We start from the raw sequence: 20,583 nt of genomic DNA, 5'->3' as shown, positions 1-20,583 counted from the left end.
GTGTTCTGTTTGCTAAAAAATCTTCAATCCAGCCACACAGCTGGTCTGATATTCCGTAGGCTCTTACTTTGTTTATCAGGCGACAGTGCAGAACTGTATCGAACGCCTTCCGGAAGTCAAGAAAAATAGCATCTACCTGGGAGCCTGTATCTAATATTTTCTGGGTCTCATGAACAAATAACGCGAGTTGGGTCTCACACGATCGCTGTTTCCGGAATCCATGTTGATTCCTACAGAGTAGATTCTGGGTTTCCAAAAACGACATGATACTCGAGCAAAAAACATGTTCTAAAATTCTACAACAGATCGACGTCAGAGATATAGGTCTATAGTTTTGCGCATCTGCTCGACGACCCTTCTTGAAGACTGGGACTACCTGTGCTCTTTTCCAATCATTTGGAACCCTCCGTTCCTCTAGAGACTTGCGGTACACGGCTGTTAGAAGGGGGGCAAGTTCTTTCGCGTACTCTGTGTAGAATCGAATTGGTATCCCGTCAGGTCCAGTGGACTTTCCTCTGTTGATTGATTCCAGTTGCTTTTCTATTCCTTGGACACTTATTTCGATGTCAGCCATTTTTTCGTTTGTGCGAGGATTTAGAGAAGGAACTGCAGTGCGGTCTTCCTCTGTGAAACAGCTTTGGAAAAAGGTGTTTAGTATTTCAGCTTTACGCGTGTCATCCTCTGTTTCAATGCCATCATCATCCCGGAGTGTCTGGATATGCTGTTTCGAGCCACTTACTGATTTAACGTAAGACCAGAACTTCCTAGGATTTTCTGTCAAGTCTGTACATAGAATTTTACTTTCGAATTCACTGAACGCTTCTCGCATAGCCCTCCTTACGCTAACTCTGACATCGCTTAGCTTCTGTTTGTCTGAGAGGTTTTGGCTGCGTTTAAACTTGGAGTGAAGCTCTCTTTGCTTTCGCAGTAGTTTCCTAACTTTGTTGTTGTACCACGGTGGGTTTTTCCCGTCCCTCACAGTTTTACTCGGCACGTACCTGTCTAAAACGCATTTTACGATTGCCTTGAACTTTTTCCATAAACACTCGACATTGTCAGTGTCGGAACAGAAATTTTCGTTTTGATCTGTTAGGTGGTCTGAAATCTGCCTTCTATTACTCTTGCTAAACAGATAAACCTTCCTCCCTTTTTTTATATTCCTATTAACTTCCATATTCAGGGATGCTACAACGGCCTTATGATCACTGATTCCCTGTTCTGCACTTACAGAGTCGAAAAGTTCGGGTCTGTGCCTCAATTTTCATAAAAATTTGACATGGTTTGCCTTTTTTTGAAATTATACTGTCTTGTTCATGTATGACTCATTTATTCTGGTAGATATGAAAACAAATTTCATAGAGAAAACAATTCTTCTAACAAGTGGAGGATGCAGAGAGAGAGAGAGAGAGAGAGAGAGAGAGAGAGAGAGAGAGAGAGAGAGAGAGAGAGAGGGGGGGGGGGGGGCGTCTTGGCAATATGGAAAGAATTTTAAGTATAAACTGCAATAATGCATAATGTAACTTACACAAATTCCATCACTCCTGCCTGGGTCAATCTTCTCCTTGTAAGTCATTCCCAAATATGTTGTCAATTTTGAAGCTGTGTAATAAAGCTTTACTTTGAGATCTCTATATCCAAATATTGATTCACTATATGAAGGGAAAAAAACAAGTGTTAGTACCCATATGATTACTGCACTAGGTAACAAAGCATCATACAAACTTATACATAAATCACAACAGGAAGCAAAACATATGAAACCAGTATAGCTTAGCCACCCATGATGATCACGTCTACAGTGAGAAGTAGTCCCTGATGATGATCTATGATTTATGGTGGAGGGTACGAAACAGTTAGGTCATAAGCACCCTGGTAATAACAATACACCAAAGGTGATTGTGAAAATCTAGGAAAGGAGGGCAATAAACTGGATAACTATGTTTCACCCCACCACAGGAATTTTAAAGCAACCCCAAGAAGGTGAGCTTCAGAAAAGGCCAGAATAAAATCCCAGTGAGACACAGTGGAATAACTAAAAATCATGGATAAAATACCTGTAAAGATGATGTTAAAAAAAGGACAGATAACTGTGGCTGGATGGTGACCTAGAAATAGTGAGAGACCCAGTATTTTGAGAAGAATTCCAGACACCACACACAATCTTAAGACATGAACAACACTGGCCTCGTTATCAGTTAAAAGGGGGAAGATCCTGTGGGAGACCCAGTTCAACCTTCAGGTCCTCATATATAACACACTCAGTTAAAATATGTCATACTGACAGCTGTGTCCCGCATCTCTAACAAACTGGGGGCTCCTCCCGATGTAAGAGGAAGCCATGTATCAATGGACAATGTCCCACTAATCTGAGTAATGGCTACTTCTCCACACCGTCGCAAGCAGAAGGTGGTGATCCACGGTCGCACTGAAGCCTTAATGGAATGTAGTTTATTGTTCCTCACTTCCAGCCACTGAGACTCCGACCAACATATGGCCTTCTGATCACAAATGAAGTGACAGCCCACAGAGGCACTGAACAGTGAGCAGGAGAGGGAAGTGAGCAAGCCTTCTTAGCAGCAGCAGCAGCAGCAGCAAGTTCATTTCCCTGGATGCTTATGTTCCCTCGAACCCAGCAAAAGATGATTTCCTTGTTTGGCTTTTGCAAGAGGAGGAGAGCATCCTACACCTGTTGCACCATCAGATATGCTTGGTACATCTGTCCAATAGCAAGAAGGGCACTTTGAGAATCGGAGCAGATAAATTTTTTGTCACAATGCCGTCTCATCTGCTCCATTGCTCTCAGGATAGCAAACAGTTCCACATAATAAACTGAAGACTGCTCTGGGAGCCCTATCCTGAGGACAATGTCAGGGAACCCAACAGAACAACCGAAAACAGGCGTTGAGAGGCAATATGCTTTGGGGGTGCCTTCAGGCTGCGCACTGTGAAAGCATTACTGGTCTCTTCCGCCATAGCTGCCTAGATCGCTATGTCTTTCACTTTGCTTTGGCACATGCAGGTGCAAGTACAGGTGCTATTGGTGGATAATGGCACGCTGGATGTCGTCCAAGTTGAAGTGTCGACCTTAGTAACAGGTTTCTGCACCAAGGGAGCATAAGAAGTGACAAAGACAGGGGGTTTCATTGCCTGATAGATCTTTTTGGCTTCTGCATAGGGGATCTGCTTGGTCACTTTGATTTCCCGAATGTTGCGTTCCTCTGCAAAAACAGGGCAGGCTCGGCTCCAGACTGGGTGGCTCCCAGAGCAGTTAATGCAAACTGATGGAGATGGACAGTCAGTCCCAGCTTCATGGGCTGCCTTTCCACTCTTCCCACAAGTCGCTTCACCTCTGCAACTCAGCGTTGTATGGCCAAAATGCTGGCATTTGAAGCCTTGCGTAGGGTTAGGTACATAGGGCCTAACCCTAAGTCTGAGGAATCTACCATGTTCAGGTATCATCAGAGAATTGAAGGTCACAATAAAGGTGGCAGTCTTCTCAATCTCTCCATCATTCTTGCATGTCCTTTGTTCCACATCTATTACCCCCTGTGGTGCCCTTTCTTGGTTGAGTTCAGGAACATCTATGCCCATAATATCATGGCAGGTTACCACACCTTTGTTGGACTTAAGGGAGTTATGCAACTCAACAATGATGTCGTACTCACCCAATTTCTGTGACTTCTTAAGTAGTTCCACCTGCTTTGCCCATTTAGTCTCAACCAGCAAGGAACCATTTCGCAACCGCTTCATAGGCTTTAGGGTGATAGCAAGCCCTTCTGAGCCTTTATGGCTATAGAAGGGGGACACTTTTTCAAATGTCCCCTCCTTCCTTTTGATCACTACAAAGATATTGTGATTCGTGACTTCTTGTGCCCCATTACTGACAAGTTGATTATCAGGAGGACTACCCTCTGTCACTCTTTTCGATGTAGGGGTGAGAGTACTCCCAGGCAATACACCCTTCCCACTGGGATGAGAAGAAGATTTAGAGGGTTCCATCTTAGTCCCACGAGCAGCTAGGGGAATAAGGGTCCACTCAGACAGAGCCCCGCATGCCTGTGCAGGCTTATACAACTGAGGTGCAGCAGGTTCCCCAGAGGTTGCCTGCTAATGACTGTTCCACCTCAACATCCATGCATCTCATCAGCACACAGCAAATGTTGAGACAGAGGTTTTTTAATAGAGGTTTATTCCATCCTCGCAATCCAGGCGGTCAAGCCAAGATCCTTGTTCCCTGTGACACACAACGTTCCACCACTGCGCGGCCCAGTGGTCACTGAAGCATGCCCAGAGCTTACAGTGGTAGAGGACTGACAGTGCTTACTAGTCCCAGTTCACGAAACCAAGGATCATCAAGCCTGTAATCAGCAAACAAATGCCAAGACCCTTAGGGCGGGAAGCAGTCCCTCTCCAGGTATGGCAAAGGTATCATAGAGTCCTTCACAGACCAAAGTTACATTCTTGTCCAGAAACAGATCTCTTTTAGTTCATTTTCCCAATCACCGCCCACCCCCCACATAGCTGCTGACCAAGCTACAAAGGAGTACCACCCTTAGTATCACCCAAGGACTGAGCATTCTCCACCAGGTTTCAGTTACCTTGTTGTGCACTGAAATTATAAATATTCTCTCCACTATATTCTCCGTTCTTCCCACAGCGGTATACCACTGACCACCAAAACCATGGAATATCCTTATCTGTCCCTATTCCAACCTGCTCCCAACCCCTTGTTCCATGGCTCATACCCTTGCAACAGACCTACGTGCACGACAAGTCCTACGTATATTCCCACTACCACCTACTCCAGTATGTCATAGGAAAGTGGAAACTCTCCCTGCAATGTATCCTTCACCTCCTGACCTCAACCTACCTTCTCTCCACAGCCATGATTACAGTCACAAATAAACAGTCAATCTTAGGCTCCTTCTGCACATCTGGTGTGGTGCACGAACTGACTGACAGATCACACTAGTATAAAGATCGTTATTGTGCATACTTTAAACTTGATTATGAATTATTTGATTAATTATTCTCCATAAAAATGTTGCATTTGTTGCAAGCAATTAATATTTCTGATGGTGGTAAGTGAAAAATACTTTTTAAATAAGAGTAAGACAATTTACATATCACAAGGGGCATTCAAAAAGTTTTGCACAGTCGTCTAATTTTTTTTTATTTTTTGCAGGAGGAGAATGAAATTTTTTGAGAACATACTTTGAACATTTAGCTATAAGTTGGTGTATAGAAGTATTTTCTTTTATTTGCAGGTGAGCCATAATGGACCGTGAAGTGTATGTCAGGTTGTGACAACAGTCGGCAATAGAGTTCCTCTTCAAGATCGGCAATGACTCTGCCACATTGATTGTCAGGAAGTTGCTCCCTGTTTATGGGGAGGACACAGTTGATCGCAGCAGTATCCAGCAGTGGTTGCAGAGGTTTAAAGAAGGCGATTTCTCTCCACTGGACAATCCACGATGCAGTAGACCATCGACGACAGCAAGTGACGTGAATAAGGAGACCATTGAGTAAATCATCCAAAATGGCAGATGTGTGACGACACGACAGCTTGCTGAAATGACTCGTTTGTCACTGGGTAGTGAGGTATCACTGGTACAGTCAGTAGAGTACAGAAAAATCTGTGCACGTTGGGTGCATAGATTACTGACAAGAGAAATGAAAATGGTGAGGAAGAAAGTGTGCGAGGGTCTCACGAAGACCTTTACTGGAAAGTGGAAACAGTGTTTTGACAGCGTCATTACCCAGGATGAAACATGGTTGTTTTTGTCCGAACCTGAGAGCAAAACCCAATCCCCTCGGAAGAAGAAACCAAGACTTTCACGAACAGCAGGCCAAAAGGTGATGGCCTCCTCCTTCTGGGAGCAGTGTGGCGTCATTTTCATTGACTTTTTGGAACCTGGCTCCACAATTAACTGGGACCATTACTGTTCGTCACTGAAAAAGCTGCGATGTGCCATCAAGACCCACAGACCACAGCTTCTGGGTCAGCTAATCAGACTACATAATGACAATGCTAAACACCATACAGTCCTTATGGTGCACGAGAAAATCAGGAACATGAGTTGGAAAATTGTTCCTCATCCTCCCTACAGTCCGGACTTGGCTCAGTCGGATATTTAACTCTTGGGTCGTCTGTACGCCCACCTGCGTAGTAAAACATTTGATAGTGAGAAAGACCTTATTTCCTGTGTCAAGTGATAGTGTAAAAGTCAATCCCCAGAATTTTACCAAAGTGCATTTACATCATGGAAAGAATGTCGGGCCAGATGTGTCACAGCTGATGGAGGCTACATTGAGTACGCTCAATTGTATAGCTAAATGTTTCAAGTATGTTCACAAAAAATTTCATTCTCCTCCTGCAAAAAATAAAAAATTAGAGACGCCCATGCAAAACTTTTTGAACGCCCTTTGTACATGCTTCCTTAAGATATGAAACAAATACAACTGATTATAGATAATGCCAGGTACTGCCAGTAATTGTAACATCTTTGCACACATGCTATATATAGCTTCTGTTAGGGACCAGAGACAGTAATTACTAACCTTGCCCATACTTGCACAGCCCATCCTCATTTATGACAGACTGTTATGCATACCCCAAAACTAGCCAGCCAATGCCAAACATAGCAAACTGACTACAGCATTTAGTTTTCAAACTGAGCCTTGTTTTAATAATTATTTAAAGTGCTGTCCTAATGCATAAGTACAGTTCCAAAAGTGTAAGCTGAACAATAAATTTTAGTCCACCTATTCTTTGTAAATTAAAACACACAGATCACCCACTGTGTCAAACGTCAAGCTAATTACAGAAAATGATTACAATATTATAGCAACATCATTATGGAAAAAACTTCATTTCAGACACCACATCATGAATAATGACAGTTCAGTACCATGAATCAATAACAACACTTTTAAAGATATTACTAAGTATTGGGCTGCTGCATGAGTCTGTAGCATTTTTCCTGAAGTTTATTAAACACAACTGATACACATAACAGAGACTTGACTCATGAATAATAAACTCTCCTTCACTATTTACAACAGTCTGCCAATGCTGGGGTAACTTTATGATTCCACAACTGTAGAAACTGTGTGGTTTTGAGGCAAAGAACTTGTAACGCCAATGTTCGGAGCGCATTTTCAACTGGAAAGGAAGTTCCTTGAAGATTGTTCGATAGAGAGCAGCAGAAAAGGTGAAAACCTGATGATGCAAGATCAGGTGATTAAGTTGGTGTGGAATGATTTCCCAACGGAACTCTTATCATTTTTTGTCTAGCAGAATGTGGGTAGGTTTTATTATGGAGCAACATTACTACACGCAGTCTTCCCAGTCATCATTCTTGGATTATGTCTGCAAGATGTCTCAGTTGTTGATAAATGTCAGCAGTGCTGATTACATCTTGCGGAAGTAATTCTTAGTAAACCACACCATCACTGTTCCACCAGATGCGTATCATTATCTTTTGTGTATGCATGCAGGTTTTTGTATGGGGAGTTGCTGCTTTCTTTGAGCTCAACCATTCCTTTTACTTCCTTATGTCAGCATAAAGATTGGTTGGTAGGTTGGTTTGGGGTATAAAGGGACCAAAACCACAGGATCATCAGTACCTTTTTCCTGATGCAAGCAAGGCTCAAGGTACAAAAACACCCAACACCACACCTAAAGAGGAAAAGAATGGAATGAACAAAAAATGGGGAAAACATACACCACGAGGAATAGTAGGAGGTATTAATACCATAGAACAGATGGTCTGGGTTGGCTGATCACAATAAAAGCGGATGAGCCAGCCACTCTGTAACATATTAAAATGCCCGCCCCAAAAAGACAACGTGAGATGAACACAAGTAGGGAAAAGATGACCACTAAAACAAACAAATGCAAAGAAAGTGCAACGGAGTTAAAATGGAGGGAGGGTGGCAACCTCAGAGAGAACGCTAAATACCCATCCTTAGATGATGCGATAAAAAACCCCTCACGAATAAAAAGCAAAACTAAATCTGCTGCTGAGGTATTGTTGCTCAACAGCAAAGATAGAGTGCTGGGTAGGTTAAACGTTCGCCACAGAGCAGCTAAAAGTGGGCAGTCCAGCAAGATGTGGACGACAGTCATATGTGAGCCACAATGACACCGAGGTGGGTCCTCGCGACAGAGGAGGTAGCCATGTGTTTGCCACGTACGGCCAATGCAAAGCTGGCAGTCAACCAGAGTGTCCTTGCGAGAGGACCGCATGGAGGTCTTCCACACATTCGTAGTCTCCTTAAGGTCACGCAGTTTATTGTGCGTTCTGAGATTATGCCATTCCTTCTCCTAAAGCTGAAAAACCTTATGGCATAATAATGACTGCAGGTCAGATACAGGGATACCGATAGCCAGAAGAAATTCCCATGTAGCCTGTTTGGCCAGCCTGTCGGCAAGTTCATTTCCTGGGATTCCAACATAGCCCCTGGGGTCCACACAAACACCATAGAATGACTGGACCATTCCAGGGCACTGATGGATTCCTGGATGGTCGCTACCAAAGGATGACGGGGATAGCACTGGTCAATGGTTTGTAGACTGCTCAAGGAGTCAGTACACAGAGAAATGACTCGCCAAGGTATGAGCGGATGCGCTCAAGAGCACGAGAAATGGCCACCAGCTCTGCAGTGAAAACACTGCAGCCATCGGGCAAGGAGTGCTGTTCAATATGTCCTCCATGAACATGCGCGAAGCCAACGTGACCATCAGCAATCGAGCCATCATCAGCGGAGAGCCGGGGGGAGAGTCCTTCGGATCATTGAACAGGCGAAGCTTCGGCGTAGGTGTACGTGAATGGACCTGGAGTATAGGTGGTAAAGGCAAGGGCTCCAGAAGAGATTGGATGTGAACCGCAATCTTAAGCCCTGACCTGGGCCTCCGATGAGGGAGATGAACCGCTGTATATGGGAAAAGGAGACTGTAATTTGATTGCTCAAGACAACTACGAATCTGTGCAACGTAACTGGCAAGCAGTTGTGCACGTCTAACCTTCAATGGAGGGACTCTGGCCTCCACCAGGATGCTGGTCACCAGACTCGTCCTAAAAGCTCCTGCTGCCAATGGAACACCACAGTGGTGCACTGGGTTGAGTAAATGCAATGTTGAGGGCACCACCAAACTATAAACCAGACTCCCATAGTCAAGGTGGGATTGAACAATGGCTCTGTAGAGCTGTATCCATGTAGAGCAATCTTCACCACAGTTGGTGTTGCTCAGGAAGCCGAAAGCATTGAGGTGCTGCCAGCACTTTCGCTTCAGCTGACAAAGGTGAGGCAGCCACATCAATCGGGCGTCTAAAGCCAATCCTAAGAATTGATATGTCTCCACTACCGGAGTGGATTGTCATTAAGGTAAAGTTCTGGTTCCATATGAACGGTACAACGCCAACAAAAGCGCATGACACACGACTTCATGGCTGGAAAATGGAAGCCGTGGGCTAGAGACCATGACTGCGCCTTGTGGATGGCTCCCTGTAGGGGCCGCTCAGTAACATCAGTACTGGAGAAGCAGTAAGAAACACAGAAGTCGTCTGCTAGATCATTAATGGCCACTAAAAATAGACATACACTCAATAAAGAGCCCTGCGGGACCCCATTCTCTTGGATATGAGGGGGAACTATGGAAGGTACCAACTTGGACATTGAAAGTACGAAGCGATAGAAAATTTTGGATAAAAATCAGGAGCGGGCCTGGAGACCCCACTCCTATAATGTGGCAAGGATATGATGTTACCAGGTCATGTCGTAAGCTTTACGTAAATCAAAAAAAGATCGCAACGAGGTGTTGGCATCGGGAAAAGTCTGTGCGGATGGCAGACTCAAGGGAAACTAGATTATCAATGGTAGAGCAACCCTGGGAGAAACCACCCTGGCATGGAGCCAGTAGGCCACGTGACTCCAGGATCCAACACAACCACCAACTTAGCATACATTCTAACAGCTTACAAATAACGTTGGTGAGGCTGATAGGCCAATAGCTATCCACATCAAGTTGATTTTTATTGAGTTTGAGCACTGGAATGATGGTGCTCTCCCGCCATTGCGATGGGAAGACACCATTGCACCAGATCCGATTGAAGATGGTTGGATTAAAAGAGGGGGGGGGGGAGGGGGAGACAACGAGGTCCGAGGTCGTCAGTCCCTTGTTCCAAATAAAACAATGCCACAAGGGTGAGAATAAAACAAATGAGACTACAAAACTAAAAGGAATGAAAGGAAAAATCACGAGAACAATGAAAGGCAACAAACATGTAAATCGACAAAATGGGGACAAGAAAACCACAGAAATGCAAGAAACAGGATGAAGAGAGAGAGAAAAAAGAGACAACAAAGCAGATGACAATGGCTGGCTAACCATGAGAGTAAAAAGGAGAAGCCACTCTGCAACACTTTAAAACCTCCACCCTAAAAGCACTAGGGCGGAGGACAGAGGGACAAAGGACATGCTCTAAAACGTAGATCAGATGATAAAACCCACCCTCACGAATAAAACGTAAAACTAAATCAGCCAATAAGGCCATATAAAATTAGCGGCGAGTCCAGTAACCCAAGATTCCGTTCATGGGCAGTCAAAGTGGGACAGTACACCAGAAGATGGGCCACTGTCAACTGGGTGCCATTACCAACACTGAGGCGGGTCTTCACAGTGCAGGAGGTAACGATGGGTCGCCCAAGTGAGGCCAATGTGGAGTCGACAGAGGAGAACTGGTTCCCTGCGAGAGGCCCGCATGGAAGGCTTCCACACATTCATAGTCTCCTTAATGACATGCAGTTTGTTGTGCTTACTGTTATGCCATTCTGTCTCCCACAGCTGAAAAACCCTGTGGTGTAAGTCAGAACACAGGTCAGGTTCAGAGACGCCTATCTCCAGAAGCAGTTTCCACGTAGCCTGTTTGGCCAGCCTGTCGGTAAGTTCACTGCCTGGGATTCCGACAAGATCTGGGTTCTACACAAACACCAATGAACAACTGGACAGTTCCAGGGCATAGATGGACTCTTGGATGGTCACTAACAAATGATGATGTGGATAGCAGTGGTTGATAACTTGTATGCTGCTTAAGGAGTCAGTACATAGGAGAAATGACTCGCCTGGGCATGAGCAGATGTGCTCAAGAGCACAAAATGTGGCCCCCAGCTCCGCAGTGAAAACACTGCAGCCTTCGGGCATCAGTGTAAACCACTTCATGGCCCTGGTACATGTTGAGAATCGAGAGGAAGTGATAGTGGAGGGTTGCAGGGTTAATTGAGCCCTTAGGGCCATGTGAAAGGTCCAGGCGAAGCTGCCGCCTAGGTGTACACCATGGAGGTGTATGCGAATGGACATCAAGTATAGGTGGTAAAGGTAAGGACTCCAGTTCGGAAAGAAGGGATCGGACACGAACTGCAGTTGGAAGCCCTGACCTGGGCCGCCAATGCGGAAGGTGAACGCCATGGGTGGGAAAAGGAGACTGTGATTTGGATGTGCAGGACAACTACAAACGTGTGCTACGGAACTGGCCAGCACTTGTGCATGCCTAAACTGCACTGGAGGGACTCCGGGACCAACCAGGACACTGGTCACCGGACTGTTCCTAAAAGCTCCTGCAGCTAAGCAAACGTCACAGTGGTGCAACATCACAGCGGTGCACTGGGTCGAGTAAACGCATCGCTGAGGGTGCCACTGAACTGTAAACCACACTTCCATGGTCAAGGCGGGATTGAGCAAGGGCTCTGTAAAGCTGCAGCAGCGTAGAGCAGTCTGCACCCCAGTTGGTGCTGCTCAGGCAGCAGAGGCCATTGAGGTGCTGCCAGAATTCCCACTTCAGCTGACGAAGGTGGAGTAGCCAAGTCAATCGGGCATCAAAAACCAGTCCTAAGAATCGATATGCCTCCACTACAGTGATTGGATCGACAGTAAGGTAAAGTTCTGGTTCAGGATGAACAGTACGACGCCGACAGAAGTGCAAGACACATGACTTTACAGCTGAAAACTGGAAGCCATGGGCTTGTGAATGGCTCCCTGTAGGTGCTGCTCAGCAACACCAGTACTGGAGGAGCAGTAAGAAATACAGAAGTCATCCGCACACAGAGAAGGAGAGACAGATGGCCCTACAGCTGCCGCCAGACCATTAATGGCCACTAAAAATAGAGATACTCTGTCAATACGGAGCCCTGTGGGACTCCATTCTCCTGCATATGGATGGAACTATGGGAAGCACCAACTTGGACATGGAACGTACAAAGCGACAGGAAAATTGTGAATAAAAATCGGGAGCGGGCCTCAGAGACTCCACTCGTATAGTGTGGCAAGGAAATGATGTTGCCAGGTCGTGTCATACGCTTTTCGTAAATCAAAACGGACAGCAACCAGGTGTTGGTGTCTGGAAAAGTCTGTGCAGATGGCAGACTCGAGGGACACAAGATTATGAGTGGTAGAGGCGACCCTGGCAGAAGCCGCCCTGACATGGAGCCAGTAGGCCACGTGACTCAGGGACCCAACCCAACCGCCGACACACTATACGTTCCAGCAGCTTACAAAGAATGTTGGTGAGGCTGATGGGCCAATAGCTATCCCAGTTTTCACCGGGTTTGAGCACTAGAATGATGGTGCTCTCCCGCCATTGCGATGGAAAGACACCATCGCACCAGATCGGGTTGAAGATGACGAGATGTAGCTTGTAGTCAGATGAGAGATGTTTAATCATCTGACTATGGATCTGACCTGGCCCAGGAGCTGTGTAGGGGTAATGTGCCTGGGCACTGAGGAGCTCCCACTCTGTTAATATAGGATTCACTGTGGCGTATAGTGAACAAAATCAGTTCCCCGTCCAGCCACTGTTAGAACGTGCAATAGGCTGGGGGGGAGCAATTCTCCAACACAGAGGCTCGATCATCGTGCTCAGCAAAGTGCTCGGCAATCGCGTTTGCGTCGCTAGATAACACACCATTGATGTTAGTGCCAGGGACACCAGTTGGGGTCTGGAACCCAAAAAGACGTCTTATCTTTGCCCAGACTTGGGAAGGTGACGTATGGCACCGAATGGTCGAGACGTATCTCTCCCAACAGTCCTGCTTCCGTGGTGTGATAAGACAGCGAACGCGGGCACAGAGCCGTTTATGGGCTATGAGGTGCTCCAGGCAAGGGTGCTGCTTATGCCGCTGTAGAGCTAGCCAATGCTCCTTAATTGCTTCAGCGACTTCCGGCGGCCACCAAGGGACCACCTTTTGCCACAGGCATCCTAAAGAGCGAGGGATAGTGTTTTCTGCCGCAGAAACGATTGTTCTAGTGACCTGCTCAACCATCACATCAATGTTACCCTGTGGGGGAGATTCAACGGTGACAGCAGAGGTGAAAGTTTCCCAGTCCGCCTTGTTTAAAGTCCATCAGGCAGGTGTCTGTGGGCCTGACGCCGGGGCAGTGACAGGAAGATGGGGAAGTGGTCACTATCACACAGGTCGTCATGTGCTCTCCAATGGATAGATGGGAGGAGGCCAGGACAGAAAACAGAGAAATCAATGGCCGAATATGTGCCATGTGCCACACTGAAATGTGTGGGGGCACCTCTATTTAAGAGGCAGAGATCGAGCTGCAACAGTCAATTTTCGACATCTCTGCCTCGGCCAACAAGCACGGAGCCACCCCACAAGGGGTAATGAGCGTTCAACTCTCCCAAAAGTAGGAAAAGTTTAGGGACTTTATCAATCAGCCAATGCATTCACGGGTACTGCGCCATCTGGAGGAAGATATACATCGCAGACAGTTATTTCCTGTGTCATCCTTATCCTGATAGCCATAGCTTCAAGAGGGGTTTCAAGGGGCACAAGTTCACTGCATACTGAGTTCAGGAGAGACGCAAACTCCACCTGACACACTATTATAGTCGCTATGGTTCCTGTAATATCCATTATACCCACAGATAGCAGTGTTCTGCATTGCCAGGAACCGGGTTTCCTGGAGGGCAATGCAGAAAGCAAGTGTTGCCGTAGATCAGCCAGGCAGTGGAAAAAACCGCCTCAATTCCATTGGAGGATGATGTGGTCGTGAGGCTGGGAAGGCATGAAACATTCAATGTGGCACAGTTTATGCCCCAGGGTGACCTGCTGCCACGGATTTATTTCCTGAGCAGTTTGTATCCAAGTTTGAGGGTGCGGCGAGATCTAGGTCCTCAGCGGACACCAGAATCTGCACCTCATCCTGAGAAGCAAAGCTTGTAGGTAGCAGTGATGTGGGTGCCACTGCATGTCCTTTGGTCTTGGGGGACTTCTTTTTGGGTTTCTCTGACTGGGAGGGCTCGACTGATTCAGTCTCGAGGACTGAGGATGATTATGAAGCCCTACGCTTCTCCAGCTGAGAAGTGAGGACTGGTGTCCCCGATGGTTGGGGGAGGGGGGGCAGTGCTCCCTAGGTAGGTGGTGTGGGAGCAACAGGAACGGAATTGCCCCTCACCATTATGGGGGCAAGTATAGTCTTCCGGCTCGTAGAACTGACCAGAATTAGCGAAACAGACGGGGCTACAACTGTTTGCTCTCTGCAGCTGACACAGATGGGAGGCAGGGCACATGGAGTATTGGGATGTGATGGACGTCCACAATTTCGACATGTGATGCTGAAAGTACAGCGGGAAGACATGACCAAACTTCCAGCAGTAAAAGCACCGCATAGGTTGGCTGGTTTGTGGGGTTTAAAGGGACCAGACTGCTACGGTCATCGGTCCTTTTTTCCAAAAGTCTAAAATCACCCACAGAGAATAAAAAACGAGCAACAGAAAAGACGGCAGACGACACAGGACACGAAAGACTCAGACAGAGATCAGACAAAACAAATTAAAATCACACAGTGATAAGGTGGTTGGCCAACCATAGAGACAAAAAAAGGAAAAGCCAACCACTGAGAAACACATTAAAAACTCAGTCTAAAACCATAGGCTAAATGCAACACAAAAAAGGACAAACACTTAGATTAAATGATAAAATCCCCCTGCCCGAATAAAATGCAAAACGAAGCCTGTCATGGCAGTGTCATCTGTTAAAAGGGCAAGGAGCGTACCAGGCAGCGCAAATGTCTGCCTGATCACAGCTAAAAGGGTACAGGCCAACAAAATGTGGGCCACCGTCAAAGCCGCCCCGCAGCGACATAGAGGAGGGTCCTCCCGACCCAGTAAATAACTGTGCGTCAGCCCGGTGTGGCCAATGCGAAGCCGACAAAGGACAACTGAGTCTCTGCGATGGCTCGCATGGAAGACCGCCACACAGTCATCGTCTCCTTGATAGCATGGAGTTTATTGGGTGTGGTCAGACTGCGCCATTCAGCGTCCCATAGCGCAAAAACTTTGCGGCGTAAGAAGGCTCGCAAATCAGTCTCCGGGAGGCCAACGTCCAGAGATGGTTTAGTCGTGGCCTCTTTCGCCAGGCAGTCAACATTTTCATTGCCGGTTATCCAAACATGGCCTGGGGTCCACACAAAGACCACAGAGCGGCCGCAACGGGCAAGAGCATGGAAGGACTCCTGGACAGCCATCACCAGACAAGAGCGAGGGAAACACTGGTCGATAGCTCGTAAACTGCTCAGGGAGTCGCTACAGATAACGAAGGACTCACCTGAGCAGGAGCGGATATACTCTAGGGCACGAAAGATGGCGCCCAGCTCAGCAGTGAAAACGCTGCAGCCAGCCGGCAAGGAATGTTGTTCGTAGTGGTCCCCTACAGTTAGAACATAACCGACACGACCAGCAGCCATCGAACCATCAGTGTAAAACACGCCAGAGCTCTGATACATGGCTAGGATGGAGTAAAAGCGGCGGCGGAAGGCCTCTGGAGGGACTGAGTCCTTCGGGCCCTGTGCCAATTCGAGCCGAAGGCAAGGGCGAGGCACACACCATGGGGGTGTATGCAGACGGGCCCCGAAAGGAGGTGGAACAGGGAAAACCCCAAGCCCGGAGAGAAGCTCTCTGACACTGACGGCGATCGTACAACCCGACCGGGGCTGACGTTCTGGGAGATGGACGACTGACTGTGGGAACAGGAGACGATAATTTGGATACCCGGGCAAGCTACAAACATGGGCAGCATAAGCGGCTAGTGAATGTTTGCGCCGTAACCGCAGTGGAGGGACACCTGCCTCCACAAGTATGCTGTCCACAGGGCTGGTCCGGAAGGCACCAGTGGCAAGTCGTATCCCGCTGTGTACGATTGGGTCCAGCACCCACAACGCAGATGGGGATGCTGAGCCATAAGCCAGGGTCCCATAATCCAGACGGGACTGTATTAACACCTGGTAGAGCTGTAAGAGGGTAGATCGGTTGGCGCCCCATCTGGTGTGGCTCAAGCATCGCAGAGCATTTAGATGCTGCCAACACATCTGTTTAAGCTGCCGAATATGAGGCAGCCAAGTCAACTGGGCATCAAAAACCACACCCAAAAACCTATGTGACTCCACCACAGCCAGCAAGAAGTTCGCCGTCAAGGTAAAGCCGCGGCTCCGGATGAACAGTGCGTCGCAGGCAGAAATGCATAACGCAGGTCTTGGCAGCCGAAAACTGGAAGCAGTGAGCTACAGCCCAAGACTGTGCCTTGCGGACAGTGCCCTGCAGCTGATGTTCAGCAGCGGCAATGCCAATGGAGCTGTAGTAGAGGCAGAAGTCATCAGCATACAACGAAGCGGAGACAGATGTTCCCATCGGTGCAGCGAGCCCGTTAATTGCAATTAAAAACAGGCAGACACTTAAGACTGATCCCTGTGGTACCCCGTTCTCCTGAACTTGGGAGGAACTGTGGGAGGCTGGGACTGGCACGCAGAAGGTACGATGCGCCAGAAAATTCCGTATGAAAATCGGCAGCGGACCCCGAAGACCCCAATCATGAAGTGTAGAGAGGAAGTGACAGCGCCACGTCGTATCGTACGCCTTCCGAATGTCAAAAAAGACAGCGATGAGGTGCTGACGGCGGGCAATGGCCGTACGGATGGTGGACTCCAGGGTCACCAGATTGTTGGCGGCAGAGCGGCCTTTACGGAACCCACCCTGAGACGGAGCCAGGAGGCCCCAAGACTCGAGTACCGAACTCAACCGCCGGCTCACCATCCGTTCGAGAAGCTTGCAAAGAACGTTGGTGAGGCTAATGGGGCGGTAGCTGTCCACCTCCAAAGGGTTCTTGCCAGGTTTCAAAACGGGGATGACAATGCTTTCCCACCATTGCGACGGAAACTCACCCTCAACCCAGAGACGATTGTAAAGATCGAGGAGGCGTCACTGGCAGTCCACTGAAAGGTGTTTCAGCATCTGACAGTGGATGCGATCTGGCCCAGGAGCAGTATCAGGAAAAGCGGCTAGGGCACTGTGAAATTCCCACTCACTGAATGGAACATTGTAGGATTCAGGATGGCGGGTGCGAAAAGAAAGGCTCCGACGCTCCATCCGCTCTTTAATGGAGCGGAAGGCCAGTGGGTAATTTGCAGAAGCGGAACTCAGAGCAAAATGCTCTGCCAAGCAGTTGGCAATTATGTCGGATTCAGTACAAATTGCTCCAGCGCAGGCACGCTGACAGGGGTCCGATAGCCATAGAGGCGTCGAATCTTGGCCCAGAAATGCGATGGAGAGACATGGAGGCCAATGGTGGACACATACCGCTCCCAGCACTCCTGCTTGTGTTGGCGAATGATGCGGCGGGCCTGCGCACGGAGCCGTTTAAAGGCGACGAGGTTTTCTAAAGATGGGTGCCGCTTGTAACGCTGGAGCACCTGCCGGCGATCTTTAATCGCCTCGGCGGTCGCAGGCGACCACCAAAGCACAGTCAGCCGCCGAGGGGACCCAGAAGAACGGGGAATGGCAGATTCTGCGGCAGTAACGATGCTGGTGGTGACCGAGTGAACCACTGCATCAGTGGTGTCATTAGAAAGAGGCTCAATAGCGGCAATGGAGGAGAACAAGTCCCAGTCAGCCTTATTCATAGCCCATCTGCAAGGGCGCCCAGAAGAGCGACGTTGTGGCAGTGACAGAAGGATCGGAAAGTGGTCACTGCCACACAGGTCGTCATGCACACTCTACTGGACAGAAGGTAAGAGGCTAGGGCTGCAGATCGAAAGGTTGATGGTTTTTTTTTTTTTTTTTTTTTTGTGGTTTTAGGGCGCAAAACTGCTATGGTCATTAGCGCCCGGTCCGTGACTGAGGAAAGAATAAAAACCGAAAATAGAAAACAGCAAAAATGGGAACGAAACTCAAAGAATTGGAGACACTAAAAGCAGAAACAAGGCTTAAAAGTCCACTACTGAGAGGGCTTGATGGTCCCCCGATAAAACTTCAAATGACTGACGTCATTTCACTGTCACTAATAAACTGGAGAACGCGGTCGGCTGAGCGCGTGTCATCTGCTAAAATCAACGATAGATCAGGCGATAGCTGTAGACGGGAGCGTAACGGATTAAAATAGGGGCATTCAATTAAAAGGTGTCTGACCGTCCACAGCTGAGAGCAGTGGGGACAGAGTGGGGGAGGATCGCCGCTTAAAAGATGTCGATGGCTAAAAAGACAGTGCCCTATCCGGAGTCTAGCTAAAATTACCTCCTCCCGACGACGCGTTCGGGAGGAAGAGGTCCAAGCGCAAGGAAGGGCTTTCACTTCCCGCAATTTATTGCGGGGAAGTGTTGACCAATGCGCATGCCATAAATGAGCAACTTTGCGACATAAACCGCTCCGTAGATCGGTGAAGGGAAGCGACTGAATAGCTGGCCGAGGAAGAGAAACTGCAGCCTTGGCTGCTATATCAGCCGCCTCATTCCCACAGATACCAGCGTGTCCCGGGAGCCATAGGAACGCCACTGAGACGCCCCCCAGGTGGAGCAAGCGCAGACAGTCCTGAATCCGGTGGACCAGAGGGTGCACAGGGTAAAGAGCTTGGAGACTGAGGAGAGAGCTGAGAGAATCGGAGCAGATTACGTACTGTATCTGCTGATGGCGGCGGATGTAGTGGACAGCCTGGAGAACAGCGAAAAGCTCCGCAGTATAAACCGAACACTGGTCGGGAAGCCGAAAGTGATGTGGGGCGTCGCCAACAATATAGGCACTCCCTACACCCAACGATGTTTTCGAGCCGTCGGTGTAAATAAAGGTGGCGTCCGTCATTTGTGCACATAGAGCAGCAAATGCCCGACGATAAACAAGTGAAGGTGTACCATCCTTGGGAAATTGACAAAGATCACGGAGCAGACAGATCCGGGGACGGAGCCAAGGCGGTGCTGTACCCCAAGTTGTCAAGAAGGTTTTAGGGAAGCGGAAGGAAAGAGAATGGAGCAGTTGACGGAAGCGGACTCCCGGGGGTAGTAGGGAGGAGGAGCGGCCTGCATACCCTACATCAAAGGAGGCGTCGAAAAAAGGGTCATGGGCTGGATTAGCAGGCATGGAAGACAGATGGCTAGCATAACGGCTCAGAAGGACGGCTCGCCGATTGGACAGCGGAGGTTCAGCAGTCTCAGCATAAAGGCTTTCCACAGGGCTAGTGTAAAAAGCTCCAGACGCTAAACGTAATCCACGGTGGTGGATAGAGTCGAGACGCCGAAGAATAGACGGCCGAGCAGAGGAGTAGACTATGCTTCCATAGTCCAATTTCGAGCGCACTAAGGCGCGATAGAGGCGGAGAAGGACCACTCGGTCCGCTCCCCAGGAGGTACCATTCAGGACACGGAGGGTGTTGAGCGTTCGCAGACAGCGAGCCGAAAGATAGGAAACGTGGGAGGACCAGCACAGTTTTCTGTCAAACATAAGACCCAAGAATTTAGTGACGTCTGAAAACGGAAGGTTGACAGGACCTAGATGTAAGGAGGGCGGAAGAAACTCCTTACGTCGCCAAAAATTAATACAAACGGTCTTACTGGGAGAAAAACGGAAGCCGGTTTCGAGGCTCCAAGAGTGGAGGCGATCGAGACATCCTTGAAGACGTCGTTCAACAAGGCTGGTCCGTTGAGAGCTGTAGTAGATCGCAAAATCGTCCACAAAGAGGGAGCCCGAGACGTCAGGAAGGAGACAATCCATAATTGGATTTATAGCGATGGCAAACAGTACAACACTCAGCACGGAGCCCTGGGGTACCCCGTTTTCTTGAGAGAAAGTACGGGAGAGAGTAGTGTTCACCCGCACCCGAAATGTTCGCTCTGCCATAAATTCGCGAAGAAAAAGGGGCAGCCGGCCTCGAAAGCCCCAAGAGAACATTGTGCGGAGGATGCCTGTCCTCCAACAGGTATCGTATGCTCTCTCCAGATCAAAAAATATTGCTACCGTTTGGCGTTTCCAGAGAAAATTGTTCATGATATAAGTGGAGAGAGCAACAAGATGGTCAACTGCAGAGCGATGCTTTCGGAATCCGCATTGGGCAGGTGTTAAAAGACTGCGTGATTCCAGCCACCAAGCTAAACGGTAATTCACCATACGCTCCAAAATCTTACAGACACTACTCGTGAGAGAAATGGGGCGATAGCTAGAGGGGAGATGTTTGTCCTTTCCAGGTTTCGGAATGGGAACGACGATAGCTTCCCGCCATCGTCTGGGAAAGGTACTGTCGGTCCAAATTCGATTATAA

At 48.2% G+C, this 20,583-nt stretch overlaps 1 protein-coding gene across 1 annotated transcript in view; it reads right to left on the bottom strand.

Moving 5' to 3' along the window:
* The window catches only part of LOC126251991 (histone acetyltransferase type B catalytic subunit), a 72,016-nt gene that overhangs the window by 23,948 nt on the left and 27,485 nt on the right, over nt 1-20,583 (bottom strand). The window contains exon 4 of the mRNA XM_049952775.1: nt 1,526-1,649. Within this exon, the coding sequence (XP_049808732.1) occupies nt 1,526-1,649 (124 nt within the window). The remainder of the gene's footprint in view (nt 1-1,525; nt 1,650-20,583) is intronic.

The sequence above is a fragment of the Schistocerca nitens genome, chromosome 1 (assembly GCF_023898315.1).
Source record: "Schistocerca nitens isolate TAMUIC-IGC-003100 chromosome 1, iqSchNite1.1, whole genome shotgun sequence".
Classification (NCBI taxonomy): domain Eukaryota; kingdom Metazoa; phylum Arthropoda; class Insecta; order Orthoptera; family Acrididae; genus Schistocerca; species Schistocerca nitens.
This window is presented reverse-complemented; position numbering and strand designations above follow the sequence as displayed.